Source organism: Doryrhamphus excisus, chromosome 1, assembly GCF_030265055.1.
Source record: "Doryrhamphus excisus isolate RoL2022-K1 chromosome 1, RoL_Dexc_1.0, whole genome shotgun sequence".
In the NCBI taxonomy this organism is placed as follows: domain Eukaryota; kingdom Metazoa; phylum Chordata; class Actinopteri; order Syngnathiformes; family Syngnathidae; genus Doryrhamphus; species Doryrhamphus excisus.
Window position 1 is genome coordinate 41294947 of NC_080466.1, and position 22767 is coordinate 41317713.

The window sequence follows — 22767 nt, forward strand, 5'->3', positions numbered from 1 at the left end:
CATTAGCAGTATCACCCACCTAGCATGCATGCAGTACAGGTTGCTAGCATTTGATAGCCACAGGGAAAAGACAAAACACAGTCTTAATTACAGAATTAAATTGATTTAATTGTTTAAATTCTATGTACATGCATTACATGGTGACCTGCAGTGTACGGTACGGGGGTCACAGACCTTCATCACCTTTTGTGGAATTCAATTGTGGCGTTTCTATGAGTAGACAATGATTTGAAAAATAACTTTATTGTCAATAAGAAATAACAGTGAAAAGAACACCGCGCCTCACTGCTTGCATTCGGTTTCAAACGTTCAACCCAAAAGATTTGCATTGCTATCATATCTGTAGGACACAACTACTATACATATTGTCCATCTTTAGATTCCCAATGGAGGATTATGGATGTTGATTTGCTGTAGAGGCAAAAAAAAAAACCAACATAATTTTTACATGTGTATCCACTTTACACACCTGAACAATCTACAGACAATACAAGTTTCCACGCCTGGGAAGAAAGAACATTGCTCTTTCTTTCTTCTTCTTCTTCTTCCATAATTTAAATACCAAAAGACAAAAAAATTCCAAAAGTAACAGTAAAACTAAAGGCCAGTACCAGAGGACTTGGTTGTCTTAGCCTGTAGTCAAACACAAGTTCAATGGGAGTCCAGACTGACTGACTGAGACCTTGCGACGTCAAAGACCAGCTAGTCGTACTGTGTGCCCACGCAAACCAGCAGGGTTTCAAAAATGGCTACCGAAAAGATTTCAAAAGAAAATTAAAGCACTTATTTATCGAAAGACACTTGAAAAATCCAAGCATTTGTCCGAGTCAAACACTGCTATAACGCCCGTCTCCTCAGTGCCCAAGAAGACCAGTGCCTGCAACAAAAATAAAGCATACCCATAAAAAAAAAATCATAGATTGGTCTAAAAAAAAAAAAAAAAAAAAAAAAAAAACAACTTACCTTTAAACCCCTCCTCGGGCATCCCCACTGTAAATTGTGTGGTAGTGTTAGAAAAATACCAATCCACTACTGTACAACAAATATTAGCAATAGTACTCACCTTGATAGACATCATCCATAGCAGCAAAGTCTGCCATTGGCTCATCGGCCTGCGGTAACAAAGTAGCGTCACGTTTGCATTTCATGAATCCCACAAAAGGTAGAAAAAGGTGTAAAACTTTGAACTACTTTGAATCTATAGCAATAGAACACTGTACAGGAAGTACTATACAGAGTTGGAGAGTGTGAATCAGTAATAATATGTACTATACCTTTAGACAGATGATACTCTCTGGGATGACACCCAAACTTCCCAACGTGGCGGAGTCATCCGTCAGACATTTCCCATCAATGGAGAGGTTCTGGTCAAACGGCGCCACGGAGAATGCGTGCATAATCTAAAAACGTCCAGATTAGTCGTTACTTTCGTATTCACAAAGTCAATCAAGTCAAGTCAATCCTAGCGAGCCAATGCTAGGTACTTTATGGGTGGTTACCTGGATTTTCAGCTCCTTGAGGGTCTGATTTGCAGACACGATGAGGGCTTTCTCGCCTCGAAGCTTCCTGTGCCGCGTGCTTCTCCTGGTCCCGCCCACTTTGGCTGCGTTGCTTCCCGGAGAAGCAGCTCCTGCTGCTGTGAAGGTGCCGTCACTCAGTTTAAGCCGCTTTGTGCCATCTTGTGGCTGGAAGAATACAATGATATCGTCAACTCCGATTGTGCTATGTGAGTGTGCATGCTTGGTAGATCCTGGAGGACACTTTTCAGATGTTTTACGATGGGAACATCAGGTATTCACTCGACGTGTTCCGCTGTCTAAACAAAATTGATCATTTTGAGAGTTTACCTGGCTAAAGTCTGGATCTTTCCCTCCTTCTACCTTGGAATGTTCCTCCTTCTCCTCCTCCGCCTCAGAGCTGCTGGCGTTCATCTCTGGAGCTGCCTCTTTAATCATCTGTGGGAGAGCGTGGCGTTGTCAGCAGTCGTCAATGCTAGTTTTTAGTTCATGAACCAAGACCACGGGTGGGTTTTCCGTACCCTTTTGTCTTCAATGATCTTGCGGATGTAAATAGTGGCTTGGGTGTACTCTCGGAGGTCTTTTTGCTGCTGGAAAAGGAAACCTTCTCTGCACTCCCAGCACAGATCTGAGTGAGATCAATTTTATTCACAGTTAATAACAAGTTTTGACAAGTTCTCAATGAAATCTCACCAGGCTGGGTGGTGTATTTGGTGGTGGGACCATTGGGCGTGGTCTGTTTCAGGCAGTGGATGGAGATGGGCTGGTCCACCATGAAGAGTTTGCTTATCACCTCCCATTCACTGGGCCACAGCAGAGCGATGCTGTGGAGGAGAAACCAGCATTTAGAGCAGGGGTGGGCAAACTTTTTGACTCCCGGGGGGGGGGGGCAGACTATATATTTTACACGTAACAGTCCACCTGGTATTATTGTATCTGTAAAATTGTCATGCAATCTGCTATTATTATTTATTATTTTATATTTATATTTAAATGTTTTAAAAATAATAAAATATTATAATAATTAAAATAAAATTAAAATAATTATTATTATATTATTATTATGTAAAATATGCAAATATAACAATATTATTATATATAATAAATACAATAATTAGCATTAATATAATAAATATAATAATCATAATAGTTATAATAATAATATAATAATTATCATTTTAATTTTTATTATTATTATGTGCTTGTGTCTCTTTTTTCAGGAGCACTTTGTAAACAACAGACCATGTCAAACAACGAAATTGATACAACCATCAAAAGGTTGGCTCAGGCCATGATGCCAGGTTGTATGTTGAGTTTAAATGAAATACTTTGGAAAGATTGGGCGGGCCGTATTCAAACACTTGGCGGGCCGGATGTGGCCCCCGGGCCGTAGTTTGCCCACCTCTGATTTAGAGCATTAATTTTTATTTGTATTTTTTTTATGAACGTCTCCAGACAAAGCTGCTAACGCCATTTGGGTTTTTAGCAAAAAAAATCAATTTCGGGCATCTATAATTACCATTATTATAAATGAAATATATTCCTAGTGACAGCATAAAAACAGTATACAACCTTTTAACATTAGAGCCTTCTAGACGTCAAATAACTTTAGAGGACCTGAGTGGAGAGCAAACAGGAAGTGATGTAGTGGGTTCAGAGTTGAGTTTTAGAGTCGCCAGTTAACCTTACATGCTTTTTGGAACGTGGGAGGAAATTGTAGTACCCACAAAAAACAAAACAAAACACAGAGACGCGTCCCAATCTCCTGACTGCATGGCAACATGCTAACCACTAGTGCCGCCCCTCCACTGTATCCACTTCCTTTAAAAAAAAAAAAGCACATATTTCAGCTTCTGCAGCTTTAAGTGTGTTTCCTAGTTGGCGTAAACATTGCCCCCTCGCTCTCGCTTCTTCTTCTCTTGTGAATTTAATGGTGTTAGCAGCATCATACTTACAGCCCAGTGAGACTTACACTAATGCTCAAAAGTTTGGGATCACATGCAAATTTCTTTGTTTTCCAAAGAAAAACAAATTTTCATGTAAATAATGTTCATAAACATTTTTCTCCATTTCACAAACAATTAAAATGAATCAGATGATTTTCAAATAACGAACTACATTTTTGCATAGAGGCCTACTATCAACAACTGTCAGTCCTCACCATCAATCTCCTGGTATGGCTGCTAATCCAAGTTCATCGTTTTATAAGGCTAATAGATTATTAAAAAATCCCATCTAAAAATCTAAACTACAAGTAAAATCTCTTACCATGCTGTTAATTACTCCCTTCAGAGAGCAGCACAAACTGGGTCTAACAAGGACAGAAAAACGCTGCACTAACAAACGACGAACTGTGCAAGAAGACAAATATCTTCATGAAAACCAATTTTCATGTATTTCATAAACATTTTTATCCATTTCACAAACAATTAAAATGAATCAGATGATTTTCAAAGAACGAACTACATTTTTGCATAGAGGCCTACTATCAACAACTGTCAGTCCTCGGCATCAATCTCCTGGTATGGCTGCTAATCCAAGTTCATTGTTTCTAAAAATCTAAACTAAAATCTCTTACCACTACTCCTTTCAGAGAGCAGCACAAACTGGGTCTAACAAGGACAGAAAAACGCTGCACATCTGTGCAAGAAGACAAATATCTAAGAGTGTGTACTTTAAGACAAAGACGCCTCACAGGTCGTCACCTAAATACGTAGTACCCGTCAATCACCAGTGTCAGTATCAACAGTGAAGCGGCGACTTCAGGATGTTGGACTTCATAGCATGACTGCCAATAAAAAGCCATATCTCAGACTAGCCAAAAAAAAATGTCCAAGTGACCCCAAACTTTTGAGCGGTAGTGTATAAACGAATAGAAATAATACGAGGCATTGTTTGACTGATGCGACTATTACTGCAATTGCACAGATCGGTTATTAACTTACTGTTGTGCGTCTCCGTTGATGAGCGAGTCGTAGGTGAACATGAAGCCTCCATGCGGGCAAACCAACAGGCTGTTGCCCACATTGGACACTGGGGAGGATTTAGTGGGTCTCCTATGACATCACACACACACACACACACACACACAGATGGACCTGGGTACACTTCTCGACACACAAAGTGGATGTACATACCGCTAAAAATGTACCTGATGAATTTTCGCCACTCGTCCACAAAGAACAGAGGGACGATGTAAAGAATATCTGTTTCCTGGAGAAACGAAGAAGACATGATTTATGTACGTTAAGTCGAGGAGGGTGAGAGTTGGGTGCCCGGTGTTGTTGCAACCTGCGGCCACTTGGTGAGGGTCGGCCGGTTCTTCTCATGGAAGAGGTTGAGTAGCTGGTTCTTCTGGTCCAAAGCCATCATCTTACTCACAGCTTCGTTGTCCTTTTCTTCCTGCTCCAGTGTCTACACACACACAAGGACGGCATGTCTCCTCCGTTATGGAAGATTTAACACACACGTCGTTTGGTTCTACTGAGCGCACTCACCAGGCACTGCTGACAGGGACTTTGGTCTTGGGTAAATTCTAGGGCTTTGGGGAAGTATGCTCTCAGCTTGGTCCAAGCTTCAGAAGAAATCAGCTTCCGTTCAGTCTCCATAATACTGAGACCTCCTGAAGCAGGAACAACCACAACATACATTTAGAGGTTGGGTATGCTCGTATGTGACATCATGCAGACTGCTCCGACATCGGCACACGCATGCAACACGCGTGACGTACCGTGGCTGCAGACGATGTCTTCGTTTAACATCTTCATTGACTCCTCGTTGCTCTCCGAGAGCTCGGGGCTGTCGTCTGCAATCAAACAATTGAACGGATGGGAGAGGATTTACCGCCGGGAACAAAGACAACAACGAGGCTTTTTCCACTCGTCCTACCTTTGCTGCTGTTGGCGTGGGCGCCATTCCCATTGCTCTGATCATTGCTGGGTTTGCCTTCATGCTCGTCCTCCTCCAGCTGCTCCAAAGCCAACTGCCTCCAGCTACGCAAGGACGCCTTCCCCACCCAGTAACCTTCGACACTGACACACACAAGCCATCGTTTTGAGCGAATGGATCCAAAAGAAGTGTTTGATTTGTTTCTTGTAGTTGGTCACCGGGTTTGTGTGCTTCTGAGGAGGAATTTTTGGGCCACTCCTTTTTCACTTCTGATCCGATACCAATATAGCAGCCTTAAATATCGCCCGATTCCGATACCAGCACGAATCATATATACTTTTACTCCTCATTTGGTAGTATGGAATGTTAGAGAATGCTTGATATTAGAAGAAAACAATACAGAAAACAATAATCATCAACAGTAGGTATGAAGAAAGACCCACCCATCTACTTTTTTTTATAATCTTACCAACAATGTAGTGGCAGCTAAGTGTAATAAAGTCAGGTTTCAGGTTCTCAATTGAGCCTTTAAACAAATACATAAATAAAGAAACAAATATACATATTAAATATAACATATTTCACTCAAATAAGATATGCCTTTATTCGTCCCTCAGTGGGGAAATTTGTAAAATTTGTAAATTTAAATAAATTAAAAAATACTAATTCTCTCATAACCCTTTGTCTTTTCTAATAGTCTGTCCCTCTACGTTTAAAAAAAAATACAGTGAAACCTTATTTCGATCCATTAATTCATTCCAGAAGGTCCGACTTGAACTGAAAAAGACGCAAACTCAATCAATTTTTCCCATAAGAAATAATATCAATCTAATGAATACGTTCCAGAAAGCTAAAAATATTAACACAAAACACATTCTTATAGTTCCACATACAGAAAACAATTCAAAATGGCTCTAAATGATGAACGGAAAGGAATAAATGAACATTTAAGGTTAGTTGCAACACCACTTTCCTGTGCTGCCATGACTTATTTCAGGAAGTTCTTTCTCACAGTTCAGACTCACGCAGCCTATTAATAATAATTATTGTACGGTAATCATGAAATGTACGCAAACAGACGACAATGTTGGTGTAAATTTGCAACGTTCAGCGATAAACATGCTAACTGAGGTTCCACTGTACCACAAAATGGTGGACTGTTCATGTCTTCCGGGGGGTCAAGTAATGATATCCCATACTATACCACTAGAATGACACATATAACATGTTAGATATTAAAAAACAACATGTTCAAGTACTAACTCATGTGTTTACCTGGTGCGTTTGACAAGATTGGAGACTTCTTTGTAGTCCTCGTTAAGTCGATTCTTGAGACGCAGCACTCGGCATCGCTGCCCCACACACTCTCGGCACAGAGCGGAACCTGTGGGTCGGAGAAGATATTAGTCAAATTGTCACGCCAGAAGTGTATCGTGTGTGTTGACAAGTATCGTCATATTTCACTCAAAACTTGCACAACATCCGCGGCATTCTAATAAAACACAAAAAGACAACCACATTCGTATCGCCTGAGTCTCACACACAGTGAGCATGCGGTGGGTGACTGCCAGGCCATGCCCCCGTGCCCCCAAAGCCGTAAAACTAATGTGAAACACTCCTTACCGTCCAGCTTCGGCCCTCCACCGTAGCGCTCGTACAGGACTTGACCGGCTCGCTGAGAAACCCTCTTGACATCTCCCACCTTGTCGGGATGCAGTTTGCCGTGAGAACACAGGAAGTGCGTGTTGTCAATTTCCTTTGTGGCCGTGGAGTCGTCCAACCACTTCTTTAACCAATCCAGGGGTATGAACTCATAAGGCTGCCCTGTGGGGAAGGACACGGGGGAAACAGCCGGAATAACCATTTTGGTCAAATACCCCAGGCAGTGTCAGCGAGTGTGTGGTGAAGCTAGTCGGTGTGGTGTGGCGAGGTGTCACTACGCCACTGACGGAGTTCTTTGGCATAACAATATTAATAATAATTCTGTTACTGCCTCAATCATATTTATTTATTTAACAATCCAATACAATACACATTCATTATTACAGTCATTATTTGCATTTTGACCCATTTATCATTGCACTAAAATTAATATATCTGCAATATATCTGCTCCTGCATATGCTCCTGTGCAATACTATGTGTATATTTTGGATATCTTGTATATATCTTGTTAAATTGTCTTTTTTACTCTACTTTTATATACTTTTTTTTTAACGTGACTACTGCATTGAAAGGAGAAGCTCTCCAATACATCTTGTATAATGACAATAAAGGCCATTCCATTCCATTCCAGAATATATGTGTGAATATATGTGCAGGCTTAGTTGCTCCTTTTTTATATATTTTGAATTCACAGAAACAACAAAAATGTGTGTTCATATTTCCTTAGGACTGTGTCTGCCAGGCAAAAAGTGCAGTTTTTCCTGAAGCTAGTGTGCAGCTACAATAAGCGCTCCAAAGCCTCACCCCAGTAGGACTCATCATGAGTTACAAAAGTCATTTTTATTGCAGATGTTGATCCCAAATTAGGGGACCAAGAAGCCTGATAATCCGCTCTTTTCTACGTGTTCAAGACTCAAACGCTAACTTCATGTAATGTTGCCTTTACTGACCGTCTCTTGCGGGTAATAGCTCGTACAGCTCCTTCACTTCTTCATGCTTGGCTTTGCCCTTATCCACACTCTGTTTCCTCATGTCCGACATTTCACTGCACCACTCTTCAAATTTATGGTTGTCTTGGTCCACCAACCTCTGAAGGAAGTCTTGTGAGTCGGGACAGAGTTCAAACAAATCAGATGAGTAAGTAAAAATATACACTGCTGCAAGGTGCGGCAATGTGACTTAAACATGCTGCTGGGTCATGAAGGAGACATATTATACAGTACTGTGTCGATATTCAAAATAAGGAGCCTCACCCACCAGGCACTTGAACTATGGTCCTTGTAGGATCTGATGTCTCCTCTTGCTGGATCTTGTACACTAACATGTATGCGTTTCTAGAGCAGTGGAAGCCTTTACTGCACTTGGGTTTTCGTATTTGAGACTTCACCGTTTCCGCTGAGGAAAAAAGGTACGAAATTGATTTGACTCCAAAAGACGACTGACAGGGTTTTTACTGTGCAGTGCTCATGTAATCATGTAATGTCACTCACCAATATCTTCTTCTATACCCAACTGGAGCTTCTTGCCTTCCATCCTTTCAATTTCCTCGTCGTTGAATTTGTACCAGTCGCTGGTGCGAGCGTCCTTCACGTGTGCAATGTAATGTCCGGAGTATGCACTGATGCCACGGTGGATCAGCACTGCACTCAGCTCATACACACACTTCTGATCTGCAAAACAGAAATACAACATGTATTTAGAAAAACGTACGATGGGGAGTCATATACTGTGTAGCACCAGTCGAGATTTGCAATTGAGTGTAGTGAGTAGCATTGAACGTAAGCTAATTGCGTTCGAATTTTGAACACATAAACAATAACAGCGCATGGAATCCCTGATCCCTCTAGCATTCATAAAAATTCAATAATCCTTATCTATAATTTCTGGATAAAAAGAACGGCCTATATTATGTGGCGTTTCTCCTCTGATGTGCAGTTTCGCTTTCATGGTGATGGCTTTCCTTTTCTTTGGCGCGGTGCTGCTTGGGAGACATAATTAAGTGCAGTAAATCAACAAGAAGGCCATGTTACGTGGCTGCAGGCACACAATGTATTCTTCCAAGGTGTGTGCTGTAACTAGTTCTCGAGCGAGTGTCGTGTTTACGGACATAAATGATATTTAATAATTCATGGGGGGTGCGTTCGTAAACCACAATACCTTTTTTCACTTCAAAAAAAGGTGCCATGTCCAATTGCTCAGGGAAACTGATGTAGGTGTTGAGTTTCTTCTTGTGGCCGGTTTGTCTAGAGATGACAACAAACAAGAATGACTCAATATTTGACATTTTGGTAGAAAATGTTTGTACCCCTATGTAAAAGAAATACATTTCATTGGCTTTTTTCTGTGTGTTTTTTCACTGTGTTAGGTGGTTCTAACATTTTTACAGTAGCATTTGACAACATTCACATGGTGGAGTGATAAGCTGTGACAAACCTATCAAAGACAAAGCGCATGAGCTGCAGGTTGAGCGTAGGAGGGAGGCTGTGCAGTCGGATCCTCCGGGTAGCGCTCTGTTTACTCTGACAGCTCTCACAGAAATAACGGTTGTCTTCATCCAGTTTCTCCTCCTAAAAAGCATACAAAAAACAATTAGCATTTCAACTCTTGGAAATGCCATGCAGATCCTACCTGTAGGCTGTCTCGTAGCATGTAACTGTGGTGCGTTCAAGAGTGGGAAATTTAAAGCATCATCAGTGAAACAGAAAATTATGTGTCAAAATGGTGGGCTTTCGAGTAGACTGATATAAAGGCGCATATCTCGAACATTACAATTACTGCGGTACCTCAGTCAAGGTTAGCGTTTTTCATTTAACAGCCAAAATTGACGCAAAAATGTTGCCTTGGTTAGCGTACAACATGGGGCGCGTCACCAGCTATGTGTGCTTGATTTGTTTACGCAGCCATCTTGTCATCAAGTTGCTATCGGTGTGGGTGAACGGCTCGTGGGAGCTAGCAGGAAATGCTATTTCAAAGCAAGGCTGCTATGTGCAAATAGCACATAACAAATAGAAGGCTTGCAACCCGTTACCAAATTAAAGGCAAGCAGAGGCTGCCTAGAAAACTACAATTATCGTCTATAAAGTGTGTTCTGTTTCGACATTTTTGGCTGTCAGAAACGGATTAATTTAATTTACATTATTTTCTATGGGAAAACTTGCCTTGGTTACAGCCCGTTTTGGTTTGAGTCGGACCTTCTGGAACGGATTACTGATGCTTACCAATGCACCACTTTGCATGCAAATGCATCAATTATGCAAGTTAGACAATGACATCATTAACCCATAAAAAGATTGCAGCCCTGTGGGAAACACAGCATTGAGTCATCATTTGGTATTAACCTGACGGTAACCCACCTTCAGGAACTCTGTGACACACTCTGCAAGGTTCTTGTGGCCCTGGATGTTCAGTTCCAGTTCATAGAATCTGGACGGCAGCGCAGATGACCGCCCACATTGGTTACATCTTATATAAAAACAACAACAACGCAAACAGTCAGTGCAAAATAAATAATTCAATAAGTCAAAACAAGAACAGCCTTGCACAACATTTCTTTCCTTACACAGTTACGTAGGAAAACTGTCCGCAGAATTGCTGCTGAATTACATTTTGCAGGGTGGAGTTCTTCTGCTTGGATAATGTGTCCTCCAAAAGGGACAAGAAAAGCTTTGAAAACTCCTGGGCATCCTGGGAGAGAAAACCCAGCAATTTCAGTGCAGCGGAATCATACACCACGTGATGGTGAAGAGAAAGTGTGTGGTTTACTTGCTGCTGTCCCGTGTCCAGGCCGAGAGCTTTGACCAGCCCCGAAGGGTCGATGTATTTTCTGTTGCTATTCTGCAGTAGTGCAAAGAGATATTGCAGATGCTCGCATATGGACTGAGGCTCGTAATCTGAAATAGACAACATATCTGTCAGACCACAACTCAATACAAAAGGGCCGGAAAATTAGCATAATAGATCCTATTAATAGATCCTGCTACTAAAATTAACATTTTAGCAGAATAGGGTGGAAATGTTGAAGAATAAATATGTTAAGTGGGAATATTATGAGAAACAAAATGACAATTTTTTTTCCAAAAATGACGGTGCAGACAAAGTTATGTTTCAAGAACAAAGTAAAAATATTATGGGAATAAAGCCATAATATTACAAAACAAAATGTATGACAATTATTTACAAAGAAAATTGTAATGTTTATAAAAGAGAAACATCAAAAATGAGGAAAAAATGCAGTTTGTTCTTGAAATATACAAAACTTCTTAACAAAATGTGCAAGTGGCTCTTCCATCCTTTCATTTTTCAGTATGTGGCCCCCGGTGGAATAATCCAGATGTCCATTTTTTTGCAGAATGGTATAGTCCTAATTGTCGCACTGCATAGAAAATAAATCCAAACGTACAGCATACATTTAAAAGCACATCAAGGACATGAAGCTATGACTTATACCCGATTCTGTCTTATGCTCCTGTGCTCGGGAATTGTAGCACTGATAGAGACTCCGTCGTAACTCCAGGTTGTGGAACCATACTTGCAGGAAAGTGTTGACATAACAGGTTGCACCCAGATTGGTCAAACCAACAAATGTGTTCTAGGGAGGGACAAAAACGGAAAGCAACATTGTTATTAGTTTCATACTTTGCACTTTACTTTCTTCTTATACTGAGCCACATAGAAATGTCATAGAAATAGAAACATTCATTTATTTTGTGTACCTTATCCCGCCGCTCTGAATTTGGATCATCAATATTGTGGAAAGCGTTTTCATCAATCTCTCCAAGCCACGCCTGTTCACCAATACCAACAAGACAGTTGGGATTCCCTTTGCAGTTCCTTCTGTGAAGACACAGCATTAGTACAGGACTGTTTTTGTTTGTTTGTTTTTTAAAAAAAAAAAAAACATGAACCATGCATGAAGAACAAGCGTACATGTATGACACACTTACAAATGTTGTGTCTAAAACACCCTCACATGTTAAGAACACATAAAAGCGTAACATGTCAACAATAGCTGACAGTTGTACATTCTTTATGGATAAAGTGATGTTTATTGATGTCATTTGATGAAATGTCGCATTATAGTCACTCCAATACGACGATTAAAGAGGAGCCGATTTTCTACAGTCAAAAAACTAAACAAGCTGTTGATGTACATGAACACGTCTTTGTGAGACTTTTTAAAAAATGCACATAACCTTTGCTGTTATTCCAAAAAAAAACAAAATGTTAGTACCTGCAGGTTCCTCTCTTGCAGGCCGGAAGACTGATGCGGTATGCTAGCTCGATGTGCTCCTGGCTGATTTCCTCCGGTGTTACACTTTCCACCCAACGCCAAGCCGCTTTCTCCAACTGTAAGCGGGGCGCCATAGTCCTGAAACGCAACGTTAGCTAAAAAGGATCAAATGTGTGAACGGACAGACTGCTGTGTCATTACAATGAGTAAACTACTTGAAGACATGCTAACCTAACCGGCTAACAGCAGCCAAACGCATCCTAGCAGGTCATTGCCTGTTTTCAGGGTGATAACCCCGAAAGCAACCTACCAACATTAGCTGTGTGCCGCTATCTGAAACAATAAAGGTAGCCGAACAAAGCCAAACGGTATTTCAGTGGCATTGCGCTGCCTCAAAACACCGCACTGATATAATCCATAGCGACGACATATTCGCCGGACAGCATCAAAAGTACGAAGTGCCTTGCTTCTACTACTGCTAGCTAGCTGCTAGCTTGCTAACACGTAGCATGTCTCTATCCGATCTACATTTTAGCCTTTAATGCTATATAAAGCAAACGACTTCATTAGGATGATGATTTAAGACAACATCAAATATAATCGAACCTTGCTTCACCAATTTTGTCGTGTGATTTCACATTTTATTGACGTTTATTTCAGATTTAGCGCCCATTTGTCTACATAGGATGTATTACTGCTGGGTTAAAATCCACGTGACGTCAATGACTGACGCCGCGGCTGGAGGATGAGACAAAAATGCTGCGTTTAGGAGCTTCTTTTTCTGTAGGAATTCTGACATAGTTGCGTTTGTGGCAATAAAACGATCATATTTGTACAATTACAATCTTGTTTGTAACATTTGTATTATAAAATTTACACGGCAGTGACATAAATTACAGTTTTTATAGTTTTATTCTGGTCCACAGGGTGTTTCAGCAGCACAATACTGTTAGCATGTGTGTCATTTATCTTCATAGGATGTACTCAAAAGTACAAAACTATATTTAATATATGAACATCTGATTTTCTGAGGTGCTTAAATATTGTTTTGAGTTCAGTGGTATGAATGATTGTGTTTTATTTGAATTTTAATGTGAATTTACGTCATTTCATACTATAAACATCATAATTACTGACAACAATGGAAAGCTACATTGACAATAAATTTAATTAACTGCATACTTATGCTAGTTGGCTAGCTAGCTAAGTATTCCGAAGTCGACATCATTCAATTCATTCGTTTATAAATTAGCTTTGCAGGCGAAATGTCCTGAAAAACGTCACAGAAAGAGCAATGTGTGAGTTTCTGATTGTACTTGAATGCAACATGGCTCCTAATCCCTGGGGAGATGATGAATGGACGGGGCCCCGCCCCTTTTACAGTTGTTCAAGTGAAGTCTACCTGCAGCAGGCAGGTACGTCCAGCAAGCCTCGACTCAACACTTTCTACACCGCTCCACAAGGTAAAGCTTTATTTTATTTTCAACTTTGTTGACATATTTTAGATATTAGTGCCTTAAACTCCATTAGCTGCCTTTTCAAACTCATATTTGGACAAGTATCTGCTCTAATTTCTGGAAACTAATTAAAATAATATTGTTCTAGTAAGTAATACTTCTGTATGTGTCCATGTAACTTTTTAAAATTTACAAATTAATGACAAATTGAGAGTTTTCATAAATATTCTTGGCTATAATGAAGAAATAAATGTTGGCTGTCCAGAGTACAGTAACGTTTCAAGGCCAGGATCAACACACACAGAAAAAAAAACCCCAAAACAACCCATTTTGTCACGGAATCATGTGTTAATCCATTCCCTCAGACACAGTAGCGGTGTCGGATAGGATAGAGCGTTAGAGGAGGGCCGATAGGTCGCAAGCTTAACCCACCACTGCTATTTACCTCTTTAATCCTCTGCCTTTTTGAGTGTTGTGCAACTGATAGAAAAAGGCTTTAACCCAGCTGGGACTGACCTCAGGCATGGACATGCAAGTGTTTATGTAACCAGGAAGCGGCTCATGGAGCACCATCTGAGAGGGGGGGCGCTTTAGGGGCCAATGAAGACCCATCATGGCTCTCAACTGGTACATTTGGATTCAATGAAGATGTTTACCTAATAATCATTCAAATATAACAATGAGTTATTCAGTATTTTGACAAGTAATAAAAATACACTTTATTGAGAATAATTATAGTTTCACGTGCAAAAAACAATGTGAAATAATTAGAAATTATATATAAAATGGATAAATGATTCAAAACAGTGAGGAGCAGCAAGGGCGGAGAGAAAGGGAAGCCATCTTTGTAGTTTGTGATGAGTTCTTTATTAAATTCTGGCCTTCTTTATCAAATTCCTGGTACTCCATGGCGGGTTATTTTAGCAGTGACTGCACAGTGAGTCCCATAGATGTCCCATAGAAGTCACTTCTTGTAAATTTTCTTCTTGTAATTATTAATTATTATTATTATTATTAATTATTAAATAAAATGACCACTTGCTCTTGTCATGTTACTGCAGATTTTGTCATTTTTACTATTGCAGTGTTTTTAAAAAAAATGTTTTTTTGTTAAATTATACTTTCTGAATATGGTGCGGGCCAATAAAAAAACAGCAACGGGCCGCAAATGGCCCGCGGGCCGCACTTTGCATACCGCCGCTTTAGCATATCAATATGTGGAGTAGAATGATGGAACAAACTGAGTACGGAACTCATGCAAAGTATAATTAGTTTGTCCGACATTGTCCACTTCTCAATTTCCAATACCGATATCAGCTGATACCGATATCACATGACATATCTCCTGTGGTGGAATGAACACTTCATCAACCAACTGACGTCAACCAATATTGTATTTTTATGCTGATATCGGGCCGATAATGAATAGATAACATAATTATCAAACATCCCTAATAATTAGTGTACGTTGTCAGCATTTTCATCCATGATATTTTGATGTTTCAGGAGTCTACGGCAACGTCAGAGCCAAAATGGGGCGGAAGGAGATTGTCTGCAGCTGGAAGAAACCCATAAATAACATCAAGGATGTGTTTGACTTCAAGGGGAAGATGGGAACGTGAGTACTGCAGCTGTCAATCACCAACCACAGAGAGCTTTTGTTGAATTATTTGATGGTTTTATTGATATAAACGACATTTTGATGTTGGATGGTGGTCCTTGGTCCTTGGGCCACCAATGTTTGGCGGTGGTTGGGGGGGGCCGTAGGCGCAAATTGGCAGTCACGGGCAGCTGTGTCTACAGATGTAGATTGCCACCACTAGTGTATGACTGGGAGTATATTAATAATTCATTGTGATGCGTTCTGAGTGCTTTAAAAAGCGCTACATATCATGACAGATCATATCATGTATTCTTTTCTGATTATTTTGATGACTGACTGGGTTCCGATTGGCATGTGCTTTAATGATAATGCCTTCAGTACCTTTCTCTCAGTGTACTTTATCAATGGGACCTTCCAGCCAGTCTGCGTAATCCACTCAACGTGCTCGCAGACGTACGATTTTCATGTTAGCAGTACACATTTCAAGGCTTGCAAAAATCTGTTGCAGCGATACGAGTCTGCTCCCTGACTACTGCCGAGATACCCTTGAGCAAGGTTTCAGGGTCAGCGTATGTATAGAGTACAGCACTTCATCACGACCTGACCTCTTTACAATGAACCGCAACTGACTGAGCCGCAACAAACACTTGTTAATGGATGATAAGCCTATTACCTCATTGCTGTCTTGCAGGCTCTGATCTACTTTAAGCACTCATGGCCTGGTGTGAATAAGTGTGTGTGTGTGTGTGTGTCTGTCCCTCATCACCGACGTCAGAATAGAGCAGTGTGAGAACATCCTAGCACTACTTCATTATGGGATTAAGACTGAATGTAGATATGTGGGAACATACAGTACCCTGTGTAGTATTGTCACACAGTGGGTACCCACTTACAAATACATAAACAAATATTCACTACAACAATCAACATGTTGATAAAAAAAATCCAGAACATTTAACTCATAAAACTCACTCTCTGACCCCTCTTTCCTTCATGCCTCTGCTCTTTCTGTGTTGTGCAGGGGGTCTTTTTCTGAAGTTTTTATGGTGAGAGAGAAGAAAACAGGGAAATTGTTTGCTCTGAAATGCCTGAAGAAAAAACATCTTGCTCACAGTAACCTGGAAAATGAAATCAATGTGCTGAAGAGGTAAAACACAAATACATATTTGCATCTATGCAACTTTTTAGTTTGCGATATACCGCAGGGGTCAACACCGGGACCACAATTGTTTATGATGTAAATCACATTTGTAATGCGTATGCAATCAGGGACCAAAAATCACACCATATTCTTTACAGTTCTCGAGTGTTACCATGTCTGAATTAAACCGAAAATACAATGGAACCTCAGTTTTCCTATGCCCACGTTTTGGCAGGATTCCTTTTTCGGTGGAAATTTCTCGGTTGTTTTTTACTGTGTGGCTAACAAACTAATCAGCGGAATGGAGTGCCTAAATAAAGCATTCATACATTTGTGACTCAGTCTCTATAAAGAATAGACAGTGATTCTCTTAGAGTTGGGACACTATAGACAGATTCCGGTCAGCGAATCCTTTAATGATGCTTCAATGTGTGGGTGTATGATTTATTAGTTTAGAGAAAGCACACATAATGACATATAACTTTGTATTTGTCTTTTTACGTCTTCCAAAACGGCGGCATGTGCCCTGCGCTGATGAGACGTTCAAGCACACTGCGCATTTCTCATTTTCTGCATGTTAAACCATAATTATTCTTTAAAAAATGTGTTTTTTGTTCATATTTGTGGGCATCTGGAATGGATAACTTGGATTAATATTATTTTCTATGGAAAAAAATGAATGAAATGATGAAAACTCAATGATGTAAAAATCTAAAAGCCTCTCTAATGGTTTCAGAATAAAACACGACAATGTGGTCGAGCTGGAGGATTTTTACGAGAGTCGAACCCACTATTACCTGGTCATGCAACTGTAAGTGGATTATTTTATTGTTTCAGTTGCAACGTAAGGATAATTTTATTTACTAATAATACTTTTGATCTGTTTGTAGTGTGTCAGGTGGGGAGCTGTTTGATCGCATTTTAGACAAAGGTGTTTTCACGGAGAAGGATGCCAGCTCGGTGATCAAACAGGTACTGGAGGCCGTCAGCTATCTGCATGAAAACAGCATCGTGCACCGGGACCTGAAGGTAAAAGAGGACATCATCTGCTTCATCACATCTTTTTTTGGGGAATGACATCTCCACACTCAATTTGTTGTACTTTTGCAGCCGGAGAATCTGCTGTTCTACAACACAGATGAGAATGCAAAGATCATGGTCAGTGACTTTGGCCTGTCCAAGACATTAGAGCATGGGGTGATGTCCACAGCCTGTGGGACACCAGGATATGTTGGTGAGTCACTCCAAGATATACACATCCTCCTTTTTCCCACAGATCCAATACATTCCATGTTGATTCTATACATGACTTTTGTTCTTCTCTGCAGCTCCTGAGGTTTTGGCCCAAAAACCGTACAGCAAAGCAGTCGACTGTTGGTCCATCGGTGTTATTACTTATATCTTGTAAGTACTTTTCTTACTTTGGAGCTCTGCGTTTCTGTAGATTTAGTTCAAGTACAATAAGGTACACAAAAATACAGTAGATACTGAGGAACTAATGAAGAATCAATGAGGAACAAATGAGTAGTGGTTAGGGTTAGAGTTAAGTATGTTTTTTTCCTCATACTGTCATATTGTGTACCTTATTGTAAAGTGTTACCATTGCTATTACTATTATTATATTATTATTATATTACTAAGATGGCCGTCCCGCAAAGACTGGGTTCTGTTCAGTTGCTAACTTGTCGTCTCCGTGCTGCAGGTTGTGTGGCTACCCTCCATTCTTTGAGGAGAACGAGACACGTCTGTTTTCAAAGATCATGAGAGCTGAGTACGCCTTTCACTCTCCCTTTTGGGACGACATCTCGCAGTCAGGTACTAAAATATCATATAGTAATAATAATATACACTACCGCTCAAAAGTTTGGGATCACTTGGACATTTTTTTGGGCCACTCTAGATTTTTTTTCGTGGCATCGTTTTTTTTTTTCGTGCATCGTTTTTCTGTCCTTGTTAGACCCAGTTTGTGCTGCTCTCTGAATGGAGTAGTGGTAAGAGATTTTAGTTTTAGTTTTGATTTTTAGATGGGTTTTCTAATAATCTATTAGCCTTATAAAATGATGAACTTGGATTAGCAGCCATACCAGGAGATTGATGCAGAGGACTGACAGTTGTTGATAGTAGGCCTCTATGCAAAAATGTTGCTCATTCTTTGAAAATGATCTGTTTCATTTTAATTGTTTGTGAAATGGAGAAAAATGTTTGTGAAATCGAATTTTTTTTTTGAAATGCATGAAATTTTGTTTTTCTTTGGAAAACAAAGACATTTGCAAGTGATCCCAAACTTTTGAGCGGTAGTGTATATTGTTGTCATGAATACAACATTTGTCGAGCCCTTACATGTCTGCAGTTTTTTGCAATTCCATTGACAATTATTTCAGTCAATTTGTCAGAGGGCGGCTGGTTAAGGCCCTGATGTTCCATGAGTGGCGGAAGCTAGGCATTGAGGCTGAAGAACTTGCGGACGAATCCCCAAATATGTCTGTTTAGATTCTCAGTCATCCAGATCATAATAATCTGCAAAGCTTAAACTGGGGCAACTAGACTTTTATTGTTTCTTTAGGACAGTGGTCCCCAAACTAAGGCCCGGGGGCCGGACACGGCCCACTTCCACATTTGTCCCGGCCCCCTGAACAATAAAGCATGTACATTTTTCTGTCATAGAACTGGAAATGGTAACCTATTGTGAGCAACGTTACTACAAACACACTTTGCCCCAGTCATAGAACATAAACAAACAAACGACCCTGACCCTGGCCCCCCTTCAGAGGAGGGAAAAGTCATGTGGCCCTCACTGGAAAAAGTTTGGGGACCCCTGCTTTAGGATATTTCACTTTGAATCCAGAAGGATTTTTAGTGTGGAGCGTCCCAATTTATGTCTCTGGTGGAGTTTTTTGTTTTGTACAGTACTACCAAAAAGAACTACCAGATCTCCTCCAGGATCTGAGACAAAACAGTGTTTGGTTTGGGAATCAACTGAAATGATTTTTGTGTGAATAGACATCTGTTTTATTCCTTCACAGCAATAGACTTCATTAGGAATATGATGGAGAAAAACCCCACTAAACGCTTCACCACGGAACAGGCCCTCCGGCACCCCTGGTCAGTCTTTCATCAAACATGAACATAGAATGGAAACTGGATATTTCAACATAACCAACACCTCACCGACTGTTGCAGGATTGATGGCGACACAGCTAAAGACCAAGACATTTATCAGTCCGTCTGTGAGCAGATAGAAAGGAATTTTGCCAAATCCAAATGGAAGGTTAGTAACACTTATTATGAAGGTTTGTCTTTAGATCCAAACAATTGCAATGCCAGCACTGGAGAGAAAGATTAACTGGCAGTCAAGGTCCAATAGACCTGTGAAGAGGTTTTTCCTTTTGTTTTTTAGTGACCTCCATCAGAGAGGTGGCAAAATGAGTGTGAATTTGTTTATTTAGTTGTTGGGATATTAGGCTCAAATTGTTGGACCCAACTCCCAACTTTTTGAACCCATGGACCGACTCTCGTTGCCTTAGCCTCCATCAGACCGAGGGATCGCAGGCTCATACATGATAGCGATTTGACGCCATTTCATTATCGTGTATTGTGTAAAACTAAGACAGGAACAACACAAAATTAAAAGCACAAAATGACTTTTGACCCACCATCCACCAGTACAAGCCTGGAGTTTGTTTTTCAGAGAAAAGCGCCATTTTTGTTGCCATTAGCACTCAATAACGTCATTAAACCTTCTTTTTATGCATTCCCACACAGTACAAACATTCATTCATTCATTTTCTACTGCTTTTCCTCACAAGGGTCGTGGGGGGTGCTGGAGCCTATCCCAGCTGTCTTCGGGCGAGAGGCGGGGTACACCGTGGACTGGTTGCCAGCCAATCACAGGGCACATATAGACAAACAACCATTCACACTCACATTCATACCTATGGACAATTTGGAGTCGCTAATTAACCTAGCATGTTTTTGGAATGTGGGAGGAAACCGGAGTACCCGGAGAAAACCCACGCATGCACGGGGAGAACATGCAAACTCCACACAGAGATGGCCGAGGGTGGAATTGAACCCTGGTCTCCTAGCTGTGAGGTCTGCGCACTAACCACTCGTCCACCGTGCCGCCCACAGTACAAACACTTAGGACCAAATATGAAATTAAAGAAAAATACAGCATGGGACAAAGTTAAATGGTGCGTTCAAGGACTGCCGAACAAAGTGGGACACTGTGGGATTTCTAACTGTATTTTTTGAATAAAATAATAGCCAATATTTCCAAAATGGTGAAAATTGAATCCATTTACTTAAACAGGTCTAGATGATGACTCTCAAAGACTATTTTCTGACTAGATAGGACAGCTCGAGTCTGACAAGTTGGTGCAGGTTCCAAAAAAGGCATGCCCAGACAATAACGATTTATCTTACCTGGTACAAAACGACAGTCGTTAAGATAAAATAGAGTGGGGCCTCTGCCTGCCAACGACAGTCGTGTGTGTGTTTGATGCTAACACAACACTTACCGCATTTCTGTGTGCATTTTCCACAGCAAGCCTACAATGCAAGTACAGCCATCAACCTCATGAAGAAAGGGCAGGTGTCCCAGCGGGAGCCCTCTTCTACCGCTCTTTCATTGCCCCACATCATTTTACACACCTCCTCTCAGACCGACCTGGAAGCACTGGGACCTTGCCGTGACGTGGATCAGTCCCTGGACCCCAATGGAAATCCATTGCATGCTTCCAGGCTTGTTACTTCTGCTTCTGAGCCCAGCAGGAGTCTCTGCCCGCCGCTCAGAGGCCATCATAACGAACGTGATTATGCGCTTGCGGAACCAAGAGAAGTCCACTCCTTGGACTCTGACAATGGCATCGCTTTTATGTCATCCAAAAGGTGATTGACATCACGTTGTGGTTTTTGACAGTGATGGATTCATTCCTCGCTAAAGATAATCCTGGTTGTGTGTTGTAGTATGGATGCTGTGGCTCAAAGGAAGGACGGGTCTCTGCAGTCTGGGGTTTGCTCCGTCATGTGACGTGTGGTCAGATAACCCGAGCATCATCTCATGTAAGTAAAGGCTCGCCACATATCAAAGATTGCTGCTTTGTACTGAAAAAAATCAAACTTCTCTTCTAGCGGCATCCTCGCTTTGACGATGTCAACATGTCTGCTCAAGAGAAGCGGTTTTGCAGGAATGGTTCCAAACATCAGCGAACGCTCTTTTCTCGTGCTTAACTACAGTCTGTGCAGCCGTCCCTCGCTACGTCACGGTTCCAACATCGGCCCCCACTCTAGTGTGGTGTTTCAAAAATGTATTTTTTCATGAATGATCGCTGTTTTGTGCTTGACTATGATAATATAAAATAAGATATGCCTTTATTAGTCCCATAGGGTGACGTTCCATATTTACAGCAGCACACCACAGCTTAGAAAGTTCAAAATAAAGGTAATACAAATCAAGACGTTACAGTATATAATAACTATTTACAGCTGAGTACATGTTGATCAAGACACAGCTTTATTGCATGGTATTGCACTTGTTTATTGCATGGTTATTGCACAGTTTTTGGCGCAGTTTATATTATGGAGTCCCGACAGCTGCAGGAAGGAAAGACCTGCGATATCTTTCCTTCGCACACTTTGGATGTATTTGTATGATTATGGACTTTTATTTGTCAAAAAATACTGAACTGCAAGTTTTATGTAGTATTTTGGTCGCTAGGTTGCCAGTGATGTTATGTTGATGAGACAAGATGTTGTATTACATTACCTTCACATTGTATGGAGTCAGCCATGACATGAACTGACATGAGTAAAAAAAAAAGTGTGTGGAAGTGGTAAGTGTTTTGCTTCATACTTTGTCCTTCTTCCCCACTCCTTTTGAAACAGTTTTTCAAGTTAAGAATAAGTAAATTGGCCTACGTTGCTAGAGTGATCCCGTAACCTGCGCAATGTGATGTAAACAAAGAATAATACGAGTGCAAAAATGACTATAGGGATGTTATTTCATGTCTACAGGGCTCTAATAATATCCCAACCTGTATTTAGAAAGTAATAAACAGGTTTTCTATGCTCTGTGATAAATGAGGGACGATTGTATTTACATCAGGGATGTTCAAAGTACGGCTCGGGGGACCACGGCTCAATTTTTTGGTCCCTTAGCGAGTATTACATACATAAAATTAAACATTTTAGGTTTAAAAAAAGTTTAAATATTCAACGTTTGAACAAGATGTCTACAAATAGTACCAACACTGTCAACATTCTTAT

General features: G+C 40.6%; 2 protein-coding genes across 5 annotated transcripts; one reads left to right on the forward strand and one right to left on the reverse strand.

Moving 5' to 3' along the window:
• Window positions 1-227: 227 nt before the first annotated feature.
• usp48 (ubiquitin specific peptidase 48) lies at window positions 228-13027 on the reverse strand. 4 transcript variants are annotated; one of them, XM_058078909.1, is made up of 28 exons: window positions 12906-13027; window positions 12300-12437; window positions 11782-11902; window positions 11516-11657; window positions 10832-10959; window positions 10629-10753; window positions 10423-10531; window positions 9503-9636; window positions 9227-9312; window positions 8560-8739; window positions 8327-8464; window positions 8020-8169; window positions 7029-7229; window positions 6681-6789; window positions 5406-5548; window positions 5248-5322; window positions 5015-5139; window positions 4809-4931; window positions 4669-4730; window positions 4463-4573; window positions 2211-2341; window positions 2039-2145; window positions 1848-1955; window positions 1500-1685; window positions 1275-1400; window positions 1064-1112; window positions 964-990; window positions 228-877 (listed from the first exon to the last, which is right to left on the reverse strand). In XM_058078909.1, the coding sequence occupies exons 2-28, from the start codon at window positions 12431-12433 to the stop codon at window positions 855-857; spliced, it is 3153 nt and encodes a 1050-aa protein (XP_057934892.1). In that variant the 5' UTR covers window positions 12434-12437; window positions 12906-13027; the 3' UTR covers window positions 228-854. The 4 variants fall into 4 exon arrangements, with proteins under 4 accessions (XP_057934892.1, XP_057934893.1, XP_057934894.1 ...); XM_058078910.1 differs by having other exon boundaries at window positions 12300-12454; window positions 12906-13012; XM_058078911.1 differs by lacking the exon at window positions 12906-13027 and adding an exon at window positions 12610-12829.
• A 578-nt stretch (window positions 13028-13605) lies between these two features.
• LOC131133222 (calcium/calmodulin-dependent protein kinase type 1D-like) lies at window positions 13606-22460 on the forward strand. The gene is made up of 13 exons (XM_058078922.1): window positions 13606-13762; window positions 15263-15374; window positions 16381-16506; window positions 17237-17311; window positions 17391-17529; window positions 17611-17734; window positions 17829-17904; window positions 18203-18315; window positions 19524-19602; window positions 19681-19768; window positions 21047-21390; window positions 21469-21564; window positions 21634-22460. Exons 1-12 carry the CDS (start codon window positions 13627-13629, stop codon window positions 21530-21532), a joined length of 1476 nt encoding a protein of 491 aa, XP_057934905.1. The 5' UTR covers window positions 13606-13626; the 3' UTR covers window positions 21533-21564; window positions 21634-22460.
• Window positions 22461-22767: the final 307 nt, after the last annotated feature.

What these genes read in the sequence shown, in the direction of transcription:
- usp48 (XM_058078909.1), bottom strand. Translation starts at nt 12,433, where the DNA reads ATGGCGCCCCGCTTACAGTTGGAGAAAGCGGCTTGGCGTTGGGTGGAA. An exon ending in GGAGCATAAGACAGAATCGG is followed by an intron (nt 10,960 to 11,515) that starts GTATAAGTCATA and finishes TGTCTATTTCAG; the next exon opens with ATTACGAGCCTCAGTCCATA. An exon ending in TGGAGGGCCGAAGCTGGACG is followed by an intron (nt 6,790 to 7,028) that starts GTAAGGAGTGTT and finishes TCCGACCCACAG; the next exon opens with GTTCCGCTCTGTGCCGAGAG.
- LOC131133222 (XM_058078922.1), top strand. Translation starts at nt 13,627, where the DNA reads ATGGCTCCTAATCCCTGGGGAGATGATGAATGGACGGGGCCCCGCCCC. An exon ending in TTCAAGGGGAAGATGGGAAC is followed by an intron (nt 15,375 to 16,380) that starts GTGAGTACTGCA and finishes TGTGTTGTGCAG; the next exon opens with GGGGTCTTTTTCTGAAGTTT. An exon ending in CAGGCCCTCCGGCACCCCTG is followed by an intron (nt 19,603 to 19,680) that starts GTCAGTCTTTCA and finishes CGACTGTTGCAG; the next exon opens with GATTGATGGCGACACAGCTA.